At 39.7% G+C, this 16884-nt stretch overlaps 1 protein-coding gene across 1 annotated transcript; it reads right to left on the reverse strand.

Annotated features, from left to right (window-relative positions):
- Positions 1-2417: 2417 nt before the first annotated feature.
- Positions 2418-12895, reverse strand: LOC125891601 (acid-sensing ion channel 1-like). The gene is made up of 2 exons (XM_049580981.1): positions 11759-12895; positions 2418-2631 (listed from the first exon to the last, which is right to left on the reverse strand). Exons 1-2 carry the CDS (start codon positions 12118-12120, stop codon positions 2418-2420), a joined length of 576 nt encoding a protein of 191 aa, XP_049436938.1. The 5' UTR covers positions 12121-12895.
- Positions 12896-16884: the final 3989 nt, after the last annotated feature.

Below are 16884 nucleotides of genomic sequence, written 5' to 3' on the forward strand. Positions count from 1 at the left end.
AATTGAATTCTAAATTTAAAGAGAAGCCGTTGCAAAGAAATCAAAACACATCAGAGTTGGTACTTACTAGCAGAAACATCTAATAATTGAGGTGATCCAGACTAATATCACTACTTCAAACTGCATACAGAGACATAAAAAAGGCTTCCAGTGGTTTTCTTTTCACTGGGTTAGTGAGAAAAATAGTAAAATTGCCCATGAGCAAAAATATCACTTCAAAGCTACTTCAGTGCAGCTGCTCCAGTAAGTGGCAGCATGTAGAGCCCCTCTTTGGTGTCACTGTGGATGAATGCGTGTATTAATGTTCCCCCCCCCAAAAAATAAATCTCCGAGGCCAGCCTGTTCTTAGTCAACTCTGCTGGTTAAATCAAGGTAAGGACCATTTTGTGCTATAATATGTATAAGAGGATCTACAGCCGCAGATGTCTACTGAAGATAAACAGGAATCTTCCTGGGGAAAGAAAAACTACCATTAAACTTAATCTAATCTATTCAGCGCGGCTGCTGTGTGGAATGATCAATGTTCAGCTCCAAATTAAAAACCACGTCTGATGCCAGTGACCGTTGGCAACAGTCTCTGGGTGCGCCAGCAGCAACAGCAGGCGTTTATGGCAGAGACATTACAGCCCCTACTTTCTGCTGCAGGGAAAACTTACATGGGCATCAGTCACTCACACACATATATATACCACCAGTGGACCGTTCAAACACATTCCTTTGACCAGCTCCACTACATTATTTTGCATCTTTTTTTACACAAGGTTTAATTTCAAAAGGACATAGCTGCACAATGCCGCCTCTCCCTTGTTTTAAAGTACAAAATTATAATTAAAAGATGAAAAGGGAGATGTAAACATTTACTCAGAGCTGTGGGGATTAGTTAAATAAATAAATAAAGAGCTCAAAACAATGTTTGATCATAAATTTTAACAAGGACTTGTTGACACAGATTCAAAAAACACATTTTATACGCAGACTGCCATCAACACACCCCAACGTTATTATCATAAACTAAACTAACTGAATCACAGAAGTGCACCACTGATTTTGTTTCGTAAACGTGTGGGGAATAAAAGACATACATGTTCACACAACAACACGTACTGTGACATATTTACACCAGAGAGGGTTTCGATTGAAACCAGCGGTGTCCACAGACAAAAACACAGCAGGTATCACCAGGTTAGAAAACTACATGTCTTTCTGTTCAGTTCACTCAGAGGTTTGCTCTTTCTTTGCTGGGGGGGGGGGGGGGGTTGTCATTCTTCAACCCACTATAAATAGATAACCCTATGATTTATACAGTATGTGTCGTCTGCACTCTTCCAAACTGATTTGTCCTGCTGAAGATATAAATCTTTAAAAACAGGTCATAAAAATATGTTTTCAGAAAAATCCTAAAATATCTGGGCAGTGTTATTTTTAGAAAACATTACTCAAACAGGATTAAATTGTGCTTTTGATGAGGACTATTTTCGTCATTAGATTTGGACCACTATCATTAACCTTTTCTTAGTCATGTCTGTCATTTTAACACTCCCAACTTTACCTCATGAGTCAATTCATTGCTTGGTGTTGTGATTTACATCATGGGGTTATGTAGAGAACATCTGGTGGGAATCAGTGCTAACATCAGAGCTGCAACGATTAGTCAATCAATCAGTTAATCAATCAAGGCAATTGTTTTGATGAACAAATACTCGTTTTAGTTTTTTTTAATGCAAAAAGCCAAACATTCGCTGGTTTCATGCTTCTACATTTGTCAGAATTTGAAGCTTTTCTTTGTTATACATGATAATAAACTAAATCGCTTTTTTTTTTTTTGGACTGTTGGGCCTAGTCTGCTATGATACACCAAGCCCCTCCCCTGTCAAGTTTAGTTTCTGAAAAGCTGGTTCTTCTTCATCTGCTAACATTCACGTCCTGTTACTGCACATCACTAACTCGGCTTTACTGCATGTCACTAACTCGGCTTCTTCTCCGGAGACTTTGTGCTCCACTGTCTTGCAGGTTTTCTCGTATCACAGCTACGCCTGGAACGCGTGACGTGGTTGTGCTGCTGCCGTGGTCCTGCTAGTGAGTTCAGGAAATTACATCACTTTACTGTAATGCAGCTTTTAAAACCAGAAATAGAAAACATTCACCGTATTACGTCACCCAAAAAATAAGAGGATATATAATCTCATATTACGACATTGATACGATGTTGATATATTGCCCAGCCGGAGCTGCAGTGTCATTTGAGTTTATATTTCCTTTCACATAAAGTCTGAAGTTAGTTTGACTTTAATGGGAATAAGAGGAATATTCTATATCAGACTTTGACTACACAGATTAAGTCACTGTTGGTTTTGGTCTTAAACAGGATTTGTTGACAATCACCAGACTTATCCTTTAATCGTGATCGGATAAAATTTTCACAGGAGACAACTCACCACTTTGAAGTCCTCCGCTCTGCACTCGGTTCCATGAAAGTGGCAGGCGAGCAGCATGTCATTTATGTCGTGTCCGGTGCGGTCGTAGAATTCCCGCATGTTGAAGGGTCGTGGCTTGAAGTTATGGAAATCAGCTTTAACCTTCAGGCTCTCCAGGACGCTCTCCTCCACAAGATGTATGTCCCTGATCTCATACCTGGGCAAACAGACAGACAGACAGACAGACAGACAGAGAGGTCAAAGAAATATTTCATACTTTTCAAGTTCAAATTTTATGTCCCGTAGGCTGGTATGGATGGATGAATTTCCTTGAGCAGGACGTCTTCACAGTGAATAATCGCTGCCTTATGATAAAGTAGACTTCATATAAAGTGAATCTCAGCCTTGGAACATTTTTTTGCACACTTCAGGAAGGTTTATGAGTCTTTATCTGTGAACCCTCACTCCTCTCAACCATAGCTAAAAATAATACAGTCCAGAATGAATCACAAGAGACAGAAAACAGACAGTAAAAATGTACGAGATGGGTTTTAGGTGGCATTTTCCAGCTCTGAACTGATGGCACTACCAGAGTGTAACGCTTTATTGTACAGTACATAATAAAGTTCAGAGACAAGACCTGTACAGGCCCATAAAGCTAGTCGTCCATTTACTGTCAATGCAGCAGCTTCAGGCTACACTTCAACTCCAGTCTCACTCATCTGGATTCAGACGCTGAGAAAAATGTGTTTGTGTTTATGTTGATTTTATTGTTTTGGCCATGACATTTAACTTTCATGCGAGTATTGCAACTTAGAGGCCAATCTGACTAAAATATTAAAGGTATGGCAAGAAGACACAGTCTTTTTTTTTTTTTAAGGGAATCGTGTTTCTTTGGACTTGGAGTGAATTCACTCATTACAAGAATCTCTGCTCATTATTTTTGTCAATTTCTTTAATACATGATACATTTCCATGAATCAAGGTATATGGTGTATGTTATACTTTGATGAAAGTCCCACATAAAACTAAATAAGAACATGTATGCATGTATTTATACTTGGGCAGTGGTGTGTCTGTGTCACTCTGCAGTTACACTTCCAAAACACTTTTTGGTGTCAGGGTTTCTGTGAAGTGCTGTAAAGTTTAGTTGATTAAAAATGGTTTAACAGAGACAGTTTATAACACAGGTACACAAATCAGCTTCACTATAACTCGCAGCATTCACAGACAAAGCGCTTGTCTTTATCTGGACAAATTTTCCCCACAAATACAACATGCTAATGTTATTAGCACAAGCCTATGGCATTTTACATTGTATAAATTAGCCGAGTGACGAGTATAAAGTACAAATCCCCAAAGGATAAATCACACAGAGGACCTATAATGTTATTTTTGTGGAGGCTTTACGGTCTTCACAATGTAGTGTTTCTTATCTGTGAAATTAAAGCAAATTAAAGCTTCGTTTCTACTAGAGGAAATGGTTTTGGTTTACAAAAATAGACATGATGTCTATATCGCTGCAACGTATAGTTCCATTTCTGGGGAGGTGCATATGTGCTCTACGTCGACGCAGAGCCTTTGCCGTAAGTATGGTATCAATGCGACACAAAGGTATAAATCCCGTATTAGAAGTCCTTGATCATGTTTGTTTGTTTTCTGTGTATCATTATAGATTTTTTACCATGGGTCTAAGGACTTTAATGTTGGTGTATCAGTCTACCACTTTGTTCCAGACAGACATATCTCAACAACTATGTGACAGATTGACATGAAATTTGGTAAAGACATTAATGGTACCCAGATGTCAAATCCTAGAAACTTTGGTGATTTCTTGGCTTCTCATCTAATGACACCAGCAGGTTAAAGTTTTCACTTATTCTGAGAAATAACTCAACATCATTTGTTTCCTCGATTACGTCTCTAATTACTCTCATGATGCTTAGACTTTTCCTCTAGCCCCACCATGAGGTTGATATTTATGGTCTTAATTGTCTTGATATTTATTGGAAGATTTGTCTTGAAATTTGGTAAAGACACCTATGTCCCCTTCAAAATGAATTGTAATTATTTTGGTGATCCCCAGAATTCCTTCCTTTCATCCTCTTGACTGTCCAATACTTTATTTAATGACCAAATACCTGACAAACTAATGACGTAGTCATTAGTCTCTGCTGTACTTTGTGCTTGGATCTGCAATAATAATATATCATCACTTTTTAAGTTGACATGGTAAATTTGTTAGCAAACGAGTACTTAATTACACATCCACCGGTTACAGAGCAATATTAACATTCATTTGGAGTCGTGTTTCCGGCCACCTAGTGAATACAAGTCCAGTATGCACTCTCTCTTAGCTCTGTTTCTGGTCTCATATATTTCCTGAGAGAAATATCCTGAAGGAAATATCTGGCTCTTTAACTGCTTAATGCTCAATTATGTTCACCAGCTAGTCACTAACTGTGTCTGTCTGCTGTTTGGTGCTGAGAAGGTAGTGTACAGCAGGTTTTGATAGGGTTTTTTTTTTCCTTCTGAAAATAACGCTATAAACCCTTTTCCACCAACAGAGAACTGGTTCTGTTTCAGCTCCCGCACCTAATTTTTAGAGAATTTCAACCAAAAATAAATTGGTTCAGAACCTGAAAATTGGATTCTCAGGTGGAACCAAACTATACAGCAGGTTTGTCTTGACCTGAAGTGCCAACTGTGATGACATAAGTGGGCGTGTCATATTCTACAGGTTGGAAAGAGAAGATGGAGTACGAAATAGTCAGAAAAAAGGGCGTGCAGTGGTCTCTATAGTTCGTCCATGCTTGTTTTTCATCTGTAGTAACGGAACAAAGTTTGCAGGTAGTCACTGTAATTTTGCTTCTACTGTTGATATCCATTGTGCATTGTGCAACGCCCTCCATTGGTTATACATCCTTGATTACGATGGTTTCACTCATAACTGGTGGAAATGCGGGCACTAACAGGAATGAAAACAGTGAAGATGCAGCAAAACAGCTCAACAATGTGCTGAAACTCACTATAAAGCTCCGTAAAGCTGAGGGGAGCTGCTGATTCAGGTGATAATTATCTGTAGGTTCATTTCACCCGCTTCACATTGTCACATTATTTTCAAGTTGTTATTTGATAAATTGCTATGATTAAAAAAAAAAAAAAAAATAGACTACAGCTGCTTTACGTTGATTAGCAAGTGTTAGCATGCTAGCACCCTAAATTGAGATTGGTGGTAAACATTAGTGTACTGCCTGCCTGCACCATGGATTTTAACACTGAGTGAGCTGACCACTCATTGTTGTGTTTTATCTTTATCAAACCAAAGATACTCTATGACAAAAGATGAAGCATTACAAGCTGCTAAGTGAGTGCAGTCGTCTCTCTCCCACATCCCCCCACCTCATCATGAAGCATTGTGAAGGTCGTGTGGATGGATGAAAGCGTATTCAATACAACACTATATACAGTACAAATTGAATGTTTGCTCCTCATTTGCCACTCGTTTTCATCTGCAAGCTTAACATCTGATATCAGTAGAGTACAAGATCTTATCAGTTGTTGCCAGATCTCACAAGAGTGTGTTGCTGAGACAGAGGCAGGTCACAAACAAAGTTAACTTTCTACGGATTTGTCTGGAAAATGCCATTCCAGTATCAGAATGTTCAAAAGATATGTGACTGAGGTAGACGCAGAACATGCCGCAAGCCTGCTAAAGGTGCAGGGCAGGGGCGAAACCCACATGACAAAGTCACAGGAAATGCCTCTAAAGTGAGCTGTCTCCTTTCTGACTGGTCTCTGATTACACCAAGCCCGCAAGAACAACCAACCTCCAGGTCCATTATGTGATGCCACGGGGCCCAAAATAACTTTTTCCCATTGACTTACATTGTGTAGGAGTAAATCAGCAGATACTTTATTTTTGAGCATCACAAGCCCTGCAAAATGACTCATTTTAAGATTGGGATATGATCCTTTAGGTCTGCTAACATTATGAAAGTCTGGAAGAGCCGCACCATTAAATCATTTTATCCCGATTCAACTTAGTGCCGAGCTAAACCAGAAGTTAGCCACTCATTCACCGTCAGTCTCTAATGTGTTTGTGCTACAGGCCCCACGGTGTGGAAGATCTGGGTAATTTCATACTGCAGGGGCCGAGCTTTTTTGGCTTCATATGGTACTGAGCATCTTTCATCGGATAAACGGGCCCCAGTTCCCTTCATTTCTCCATGAAAGTAAGCGGTATCCTTTCTGATCTCTGATTACACCTGCTAAACATCAGCATGTTAGCAGAGCTAGCATGGGTGTATGTTGTGTTTGTCTATTAGAGAGTCTTTACAAGCAACTGGAAGGTTTGTTTTTTATATCTGTTGTGCATATTTAATATACATGTAAATATGATATAATATTGAGATGTTAAGGTGGCCTTTCCCTTGTCTTACAGTAAAGACTGTATTATTGTGAAATGATATAATGTTTTCAGTGTATTAGATTGTTCAGTGAAAGCAGCAACGAGCGTGCCCTCATGTTTCATCATATGTCTATCACTACTGATACATTCTCAAAGGTTTTCTTGTGTGGTAACAGCCAAGCCCTCGACATCACCACATTATTGATAGCTTGGTATTCTGTTACACTTCTGTAATATTTCATTTTGTCTGCATCACCAGCTAAAGTCCTTTAAAAAAAAAAAAAAAAAAAAAAAAAAAAACTACATTAAGAATAAAAGGCGAGTAACTGAGTAGCGAGCCAGACAACCCACATCACACCCGGCATTATCGGTGGCACTGGGAAATTTCCTTTCATTTAATGGTGCTCGCAGAAATCTGACCACGTTGCCTCATATCAAAAGAGAGCAGAATAGCTGTAAATGCACCCAGCCTCTACCCTCGCTGTGATCTCCCGCTGTGCTATTATTAAAAATGTCACCATTTTAATGGACTCACCAAAGAGCAGACTGTGTGAAGGTTCTTTTTTTCAGAGCACTGCCTCAAATGAAATTTTCTCACATGAACGTAGCTACTCCTGTATGAATATAGTCCTTTATTGATCTTTTGTGTGACATACTATTACTGCACCCCATGTGTTTTCATGCACCACATGAATAAAAATGACTTTCACTTTTACTTATACAAGGGCTTTTAATGTATGATGCATAATTACAGCATCGCTACTACATTTCCTGTAAAATCTGTAAGTAAATGCAGTAATCCTTTTGTTTTTCATGAGGGCAAAGGGACATTTAACACTGTAAGTGAAACATTTCAAACATTAAATCAATAATAACAAGCCTCATTCAGGTTCAGAAATAAGTTCATAGATTATTTTTGTGACATTAAGATCAGACTGAGCTCCATTATAGCAGAGGCGGGGAGTGTTTTTGTTTGATTGAAAGAGAACTTAATTGAAGAGAGGCAGTCGCTCCCTACTGTTTGTGTAGTGGACAAACCTGCCAAGAAGGCACTTATGAGATAAAATCCCCAAAGAACGAGCCGACAGAATCAGCGAGGGCTGACACTTCAGGATGTGTGCAGCTTAAATATCATGCCACAAGACATTTCCCAGACCAGTGACTCCAAACATGGGAAGTGGGCGGAGAACGGTTTTTAAATGGATTCATGCCACAAGCACTTTCATTTCTGGCCGGGGGTATAACAGCTAAGTGTGCCGTTGCATCGCCTCTCTACCTTGCCAAGGGAGGCAGGATAATGAGCACTAAACCTACTTCAGAGTGTAAGAGTTGAGATGAGTACATGGAGAAGGAAACTCAGCCCCGTTTAAGCTTTGGTCTCCAACTTTGAAAAGTCTTCCTTGTGAACCACTGCCTGGAAATGTGAGATTAGGAGATGTATTCCTAAAAAAAAAGAAAGAAAGAAAAAAAAAATCCAGATGGCAAGTGTTGATCATCAGTCACACCAGCGTCACAGAAAAAAAAAATGCTAATTTTAGTGTTCATTCTGGGATCTTCATTAAAGATTTAGTATAGAAGTTGGCTGTATATCCTCATAAAAGCAAAGCCACCAGGGGCCTTCAGCACTGTATGCTGCTGAGCCCTGTCCTTGATCTCTGTAACTGACAGCCTGTCAGACGTCCACATCATCTGAGGCGAGTTTTTGATCACTCAGATGATAGGCGCTGGTCATCAAATGTGGTAAATAGGGATGGGACGATATATGATTTCATCGCGGCTCTCGATTTAAAAAAAAAAAAAACACTCACAACGTGTCTACAGGTATCAGACACTTAAATGTAATGCTTTCTACGACCTTTTCAAGACAATTCTTTGACAAAATGTATGCCTCACTTTTGGACAAATCACCTTTTTGTTATTCAAGCACTGAAGGTTAAATATATAGGTAAGTAGTATATATGTGGTCCTGCACAGAGGTAGGTTTTATGCAGGAATAGTTATAATAATATAATAGTTATTAGAGTGAGTTAAGTTAATCTACACTTTGCCAACAGGTGTTAGGTTCAGTGGTAGATTTAAATACTTGTAACACCAATAATGTGGACTTTCACACAGAAGTGCTTCACTCATTCTGACAAAGAGAAATTAAAATATGGAGGAAGGAAATTAGATAAAATGTTTGTAGCAAATATCGTCTCAGACATTCAATTTTAAGAATATTTAATGACTTCTAAGGTTTATTATCTGGAAAGTTAAATAGACATTTTAAGACTTTTTATGAACCTGCAGACCCCCTGCTCTCAACACGTTCATTGTGATTAAGTTCCATTGTTGAGACAATAGTGAATATTGTGTCAAGTAGCATCTGAAGAGACTGCTGGGCAACCAACAACAAAAAGAGACTCTGCAACAGGGATCCTCAGCTTGCAATGCCTGAGGGTCACTTTTGCAAAATGACAGGAGGCCGGGAGCAGTAGCAGCCTGCATTTGTATACAGGGGCATTTCTAGGATTTGAGAACATTTGGGGCTTAGCCCAGACCTCTGTTAGAGAGTTCAGGGGATCCTCCTCTGGCACTTTTTTAAGAAACAAGCTCTATTTTGATATTTTTTAATGGCGTTAGTAGTAGGGATACACAATTAATTGATATATCATCAAAGTCGTAATAGGCTACGGCAAAGTGCAATATCAAACTCGCAGTAGCTGCAGTTTTTTTGATAAAGGTACAATGTGTCACAACAGACCATATAAATGAAGCATTGTGGTGCTACAGAGCTGCCCAGGCCTACAAATCATATTCCAGACATAAGGAAGCATGCTTGTTTGATTCAGACCCCAGCAAAAATCCCATCATCATCATTTTTATATTTTTTAGTGAAGATGTAATGCAAAACTAACCACTCCCAATAAAATCGTGACTCATATCGCAATATCTGTCAAAAATAATAATTACAACAATTTCTTCTCACTGTGATTTAGAAAATGGTTATGGGGGCCACCCACCACTCTATCAGGGGCCAAATTTGGCCATAAGCTGGGTATCAGTACTCTGCAATAACAAGCTGCATATGCACCAACCTTGAAAAACGCAAAAGATCTTAATCAAGAATTGACATTTTTCATATTGAAAAATATGATGCCATTTCAAATAGTTATATACTAAATAAATACTAAAAAAAGTCTGTGATGCAAGATTTATTTTCTTTTGCTAAAATGTGAGGTACAGTGATTTTGGTGTTTTGGTGCCATTTTAAGAGTTTAAAGTATGGTGGTTGATGACTATCAGGATAATATTTTGAATTATAACTATTCTGGCTAGGATAATCGTGACATGAAATTTTCACAGCGTCCCATGCTTAGTGGCAAATGACAACATTTTGCTGATTTGTTTCATTAACGCTGCCTCTGCTGACATTTGGAACAATATTACTACACCACAGGTAGAGCAACATGTTTATCAAACAACTTTCAAACCAGGAATAGTCAGTTTCTCTCTGGGAGGTCCTTCTTCATTCACCTCGGCCTCTCTGACAGCCCTGTGCATCATCTAAATCAACTACCAGTCCAGAGAAGTAAAATCTGTAACAGCTCAGAAGCAAAGTGGATTAAATGTGCAGCAGTGGAGTTTTTCAGCAGCCCTGCTGAAGCGACAGTTACATGAGGATTTAAACGCATAACCGACAAAGACACCCAAAGCATCTGCCATTTCACTTGTAATCAAAGGAAGCAGTCTTTCTGCATCTTTTCCTCCTGTGCATACACTACATGCTGTTGCCAGCCCCAGTATCCAGAGCCCTCAGCTGCACCAACAAGACGGCTGCCGTTCTCTGATTATGATGCCTCACTTAATTCAAGCTTGACAAGCCTGCTCTCCAAGCACTGAATGACTCAACAAGGTAGAAACTATTAGAGCTTGCTGGATGAGTGGGACACAATTACCAGTAGTGGATGAAGTACTCTGATCATTAACTTAAGTAAAAGTAGAAATGCAGCACTATAAAAATAATTCATTACGATTAAATGTCCTGCATTAAGGATATTGTTAAAATGTGTGTTATTATCAGTCAAATTAAATGTTTAAAATGCAAAAAATGGCCCCTGTGATGGCTGAAATGGAGCTACTTTAACAATTTTGTATCATTATTTTACATAAATACTGGAGGTTTTGTGTCTGGATCTTAATATGCACAGTATCTAGTAACTATAGCTGTCAAATCAATCTGATAGTGGGTCAATATCTGCCTCTGAATTGTGGTGGAGTAAAAGTATAAAGTGGTATAAAATGGAAATACTCAAGTACTGTACATGCAGTACCTCAAGTTTATACTTGGGTGCAGCACTTGAGTAAATATAGTTAGTAACATTCCACCACTGACATTTCATTCATTCATTCATTCATCTTCTAACCGCTTCATCCTCTTGAGGGTCGCGGGGAGGCAGGGTACACCCTGGACAGGTCGCCAGACTATCGCAGGGCTGACACATAGAGACAAACAACCATTCACGCTCACATTCACACCTACGGACAATTTAGAGTTACCAATTAACCTAGTCCCCAATCTGCATGTCTTTGGACTGTGGGAGGAAGCCGGAGTGCCCGGAGAGAACCCACGCTGACACGGGGAGAACATGCAAACTCCACACAGAAGGGCTCCCACGCCCGGGATCGAACCGGCAACCCTCTTGCTGTGAGGCGAGAGTGCTAACCACCACACCACCGTGCCGCCCCCACTGACATTTGCAATATGAAAATAGTTTATGTATTTATAATGACAGGGGAATGGGTGGCAAGTTTCTAAGTGGATACTCTTCCATATTAAAAGGGAATATAAAGTATTGATGATAAACAATAAATAAATAAATAACCACATGCAGAAGCAGCACTGAATTATGGGCTTCATTTTGCACTTTTTTAAACTGGTTAAACTGGTTACCTCTGGTTGAGCAGGGCCAGCAGCTCCCCTGCGTGGTACAGGTCATTGCGCGTCACCCGGCTGAAGCGGAACGCGTTCAGGTTGCAGAAGGTGACCGCGGGGAACGTCATGATCGGGGTCGCGACCTCATCCAGTTTGGTGACGTGCGGGTACTCGAGGTAGAAGTGGATCCTGTCCACGCACACGTACAGCAAGAAGGTCAGAGAACCCAAGAAAAACACGACCCACAGGCAGCGTTTGATGCAGACCCGCTCGTACGTGAAAATGTGCGAGATTCCGTGCAGAGTCGAGCTGTGCGCAAAAACTTCTATGGGCGGCGGTTGATTTGTGTCCATTTCTTCGGTTTCCACTTTGAGATCCATTGTCACTGTGCAACAAGCTCGATCTGAATGCCAGAGTCAGAGAACAGCTTCAAACACCCCCCTCGCTGTTAAGAGAAACTGAGCCGATATTCATTCACCTGTGGCATAAACTGTCATTATCCACCCGGACAGGTGCAAACGTGCAGATAAACACTGTTGGACTTGGCGCGGTTTGGTCGCCATCCCTCATGCAGACAGATGGAGAAACATTTTGAGCATCCGCCGCTCTTTGAAAAAGTCACACGAGCAGGAATTGTGCGCAGAAGTGATGCATTTCACAAAAGCAGGGTGACTGACAAGCGTGCATCACCAAGATGTCAAAACGAAGGTCCATCACCGCTGCACTATGTAGTGATGTTGTGCAGGTTTCTCGCTGGGTTGCAGTAACGCAAAGAACAAGGATTGGCAAAGTGTTTCATCAGCCTGCGAATCGGCTGCTCGAGTCCAGTGAAGCACGCATCATTCCTGCACGCCAGCCAGAGGAAACCCGGAGACCGAAAACACAGAGAGAAATCCTTTTGACACTTCAGCTCATTTATTAAGAGTTCCTCTGTGGCGGCGCTTTACGCACGTCCCTCTCAATCCGCAGATTACCAGGTCAAGTCTGGAGATCTTCTCTACTCAGGAATCACAAAACGTGTTTAGGAGTCAGACGCTTGGTTATTCTGGTCGGTGGTGAGTCGTGAGCTTTTCCTCAGCTCGTGAGTGTGTGTCTGCCTGTAGACGGGAGATGAGAGGAGAGAGGAAGAGGAGAGGAGGGTGGACCGGACTGAAGCGCTGCCGTTCACCTGTGAGTTAGTTTCACATCTTCACTACACAAAACCGCAGCCCGAGTAAAAACAGAGAGAGGGAGGGAGTTTCTTGAAGGGGCTTAGAGCATGTGGCTGGATTTACTCCCATTATCTATTGTGGTGACAGTTTGGACAGCATCCTTCTGCAACATGTTCTCATAAGAGGGAGAAAGATGGAGAAATAAACAACCCAAATGTAGCCAAGGAAAAGGAAAAGGAAAAAACAACACTAGGCATAAACTCAAACGCTATATTTAGATCTAAACAGATGATACCAAGAGGAAGAAAACAGCAATAAGGGGTCCAACAACAATTTAGTTTTGCATTTCCATAAAGTTGGGGTCCTCACAAGAGATGGATTTAAGATAGAAAAGTCAAAATAGAAGCAGCAGAGGCAGAAATATCCTGACTTTATTCTTTATTCCTGTTAATAAGAGTCCTGCCCTTCCCATCATGCAACTCAAAAGTGTTTTAACTTAAATCATGATGATGCAGCCTGTCTGTAAATCAATGCAATCTCTCATTCAGCATTTCTTTAATCTGAAAATCTGAAATCTGTGACGTCACCCATTGTTTTGTTTTTTGACTGCTGTTTTGAACAGGGTGTCTACAGATACAGGCAAATTAAATTTAAGACTTTTTAAGACCTTTTTAATACCACCTAATTTTAAGACCAAACCTGCAATGGAAAAACACATTATATAAGTGTGTTTGTGTGTGTGTGACAGACATGTGTAAGTACTCTTTCCAAGTAAACACACTGATGTCAGTTCAAAATGAACAGTAAGGAAAAATGACAACAATTGGATGAGTTTAAGTTTAATGTAAAAATAAAACAAAATCTCATGGCAGTCATAAATGCTATTTATTGTTGCAATTCTTCGGTCTGTCCAGTGATTGTGAACAGTCATTGAGTCTGTCAGGCTGGAGAAATTTTCGTGATAATGTGATGTAAAATATTTAACACCCATCGAATCTGAATGTAAGATTTTTTTAAGGACCTGTAGACACCCTGTTGAAGCATCGAGTTCAGCATTTCACTTCAAGCCTTAATAAAATGCACAAAGGTGAATTATATAAAAATTCATCCCCCATGGAGTTGTCATGAATGTTGAGATTAGCTACAGACCAAAACAGTTTTTTTGTACCAGGCTGTGAACATGTTTATTTCTGATGTAAATTGGGCATGTTAACATGAGGGTCTATGGGAATTGACTGGCTTCTGAAGCCAGCCTCAAGTGGCCTTTAGAGGAACTGCGGTTTTCAACAATTCACCACTTCCAAACAGAAGATAGAAGATAGTATTATCTCGGAGCCTCACAGTGGAAAGTTTCTCCTCCTCTGTGACGGTGCATCACGTCTGCAGCTGTCTGTACACAGCAGAGCACTGAGGGGTCTCTGACTGATGATTCGAATCCCCAACTTTCAAGGGGCGGCCCTACTGCATTGGCTTAATTTTCCAGCCTCAGATGTTGATGCTCACTCATGACAAGTAAACTGAACTTCATGTGTAAAACTGGTGGCATGCCCCTTTAACCAAACACAAACCGAGTGCCCACTGCCCTGGCCACTGAGACTGGTGGACCAAGACAAATCTGGCATCTCATGGTAAACAGACTGTGTCAACATATGCCAACTATAAGAGGCAGAGACAGAGCAACACTTCCTGCAGACTGTAGAGACATTAAATATAACTCAGATACCAAGAATTCAACACACTGTCAGACCAAAACATAATTCTATATTTACTATTTGCTTGGGTCTGTACCTCACAAGCACATACCCTCATATCTGGAATATGATTCGTAGGCCGGGGCATCTCTGCAGTATCACAATGCTTCATTTGTAACAGTCTATTGTGACACATTTTACCTTTATTAAAAAAAATAGCAGCTCCTGCGATCTGGATATTACAATTGGCCTTTTCGCAATTTTGATAAATTGTACACCCCTAATTACCATTTTGTTATTAAACTATATCTCATTTTGTAATGTATACTGCGACTGCCACTGATAATTATCTGCATCATCAGTTAGTCTGATTATATTCTCTATTCATTATTAATTGTTTGGTCTATAAAACATCTAAATAAAATCTAGAAAATTTGGTCCATGAAGTGAAATAATCACTTTACTGTTTTGGACTAAAAAATGAAATCAGGATATATTTAAATCTGAGAAGGTGGAAGCAGAGAATTTTTGGCTTTGCTTAAAAAATAGAAAAATGATTTAATATTTTTCTTTCCTTATAATATACCATGCAGCAAAGTTGTACAGTATAGTATAGTTTCATTTGTTTTTTAGTCTATATGACAGTCGTGACTTGTCTTTCTTTCTTTACGTTCTTATTTAATCAGAATTGTATTGATGAAACAGAAAAGGAGATTTGCATGTGACTTCACCATACAGACTTTGATTGTGAGCCATACACATCTATCAGAAGTGCAGAGAGGTGAGGGTGTATTAACAGCTAAGCTCCAAAACAAAGTCATCATCAGGCACTGCAAAGCAAAATAATGATATGTGCTATGTTTAGATTGGACCATGAATAAACAATGACATTTAGTCCCCAGCTGGATACTGGCGTGAAAAATGGAGCCGGCTGTGCAACAAGGCTGAATCAAGCTTTGTTAATATAACGAAATATTTCATTGCGTGTCATGAAAGATGCATCACCCATCTTAAATGCATCAGCATGAAAAAAAGATTCTTATCTGTGACATTAAAAGTCCTCCTACAGTTACCACTGTGCCCAGGAGCAAGTCTTATCTCAGATCCAGCATAAACAGCTATAAGTAATGCAGGGATGTGTATTAAATTTGATATATTTATAAAGCCCGAGCAAACTTTTCCCAGAGCTGTCTGGTTTTAGATATGCGACTGTAACCAAGTCATTTAATCAAGCTCTGTATTTTACTTAACTAAATTATCTTTATCTGTCCTCCACTGCTGCTGTAGAGTAACAAACAGTTGTAATGATAAAGCAGAGGCAGAACCATACTTTTTGTTATGAAATCCAAACATGAGTTTTAAGTATTCAACAGCTGTCCTAACCCACAATCCTCTCATTTGAAGCTGGCACTTAGTATGGATCCCCACTGCTTTTTGTTTACAGCCAAATGCCGAACATTACCTCTATGCGATTTTCAGTTTGCAGCTGCCAGCGTGACTCTGAGGTCATTATTTTTTTGCTGTGAATGTGGGAGTTTTCAACAACCTGGGGGGAGATTACACTCTGCAGTTAAATATTGCCACATGGTGACCATTCCTTGCCTGGGTCTAGACCTTTGAATCTGTCCACTCCACGCAGATATGTAACAGGCAAGAGTATTGAAGACTTTTTAAATTCAATATCTCTGACTTTGACTACTTTTAGCTCTATTAAATGAACAAATGAAGAACCAAAACATAACTTTTGAATAGCTTTGAAACAGCATTTAGATCCTTTCGGTATTTTGGGAAATAAAATGTTAAACTTTATTTTGCAGGTCAGTATAATTTACTAAAAATATCCAATAAGGTTTGGATGCAATCTGGTTATTCTGCTGCCACAGGTTGATTTCAGTTGAACGTTCTGTTGCTAGTAGCAACCACTACTCGCAGGGTGCAATAGCAGTTGAACTGACATTATTACATTTAATATTTTGTCAGTTGCCTAAGGTCTGAACCCAGGCAATTTTATCAGATCAGTGTCCGAGCAAATACTGACGGGCATTTTTATCTACTTCCCACATGCTCTCATGAGAGTGTTACTGATTTGTATTACAGCTGTCATGCAGTTGTTGATTTGAGATTTAGTCAAAATTTTTGCTTCATCAGTTTATCACTAACTAAGCTAGTTACCACACTTACCTAGCTGTCTGAAGCTAATGTGATGCCAGTACAACATTATAAGTGACTGCTGAACTACTGTTGGGATAACTGCTCTGTATTCTATTTTTACTGTTATGGACTTAATGTATATGTTTACTAG

The sequence above is a fragment of the Epinephelus fuscoguttatus genome, linkage group LG7 (assembly GCF_011397635.1).
Source record: "Epinephelus fuscoguttatus linkage group LG7, E.fuscoguttatus.final_Chr_v1".
NCBI classification, from domain to species: domain Eukaryota; kingdom Metazoa; phylum Chordata; class Actinopteri; order Perciformes; family Serranidae; genus Epinephelus; species Epinephelus fuscoguttatus.

Coding starts and splice junctions, on each gene's coding strand:
- LOC125891601 (XM_049580981.1), bottom strand. CDS start 12,120: ATGGATCTCAAAGTGGAAACCGAAGAAATGGACACAAATCAACCGCCG. Junction 2,632..11,758: donor CTGGCCCTGCTCAACCAGAG/GTAACCAGTTTA, acceptor CTGTTTGCCCAG/GTATGAGATCAGGGACATAC.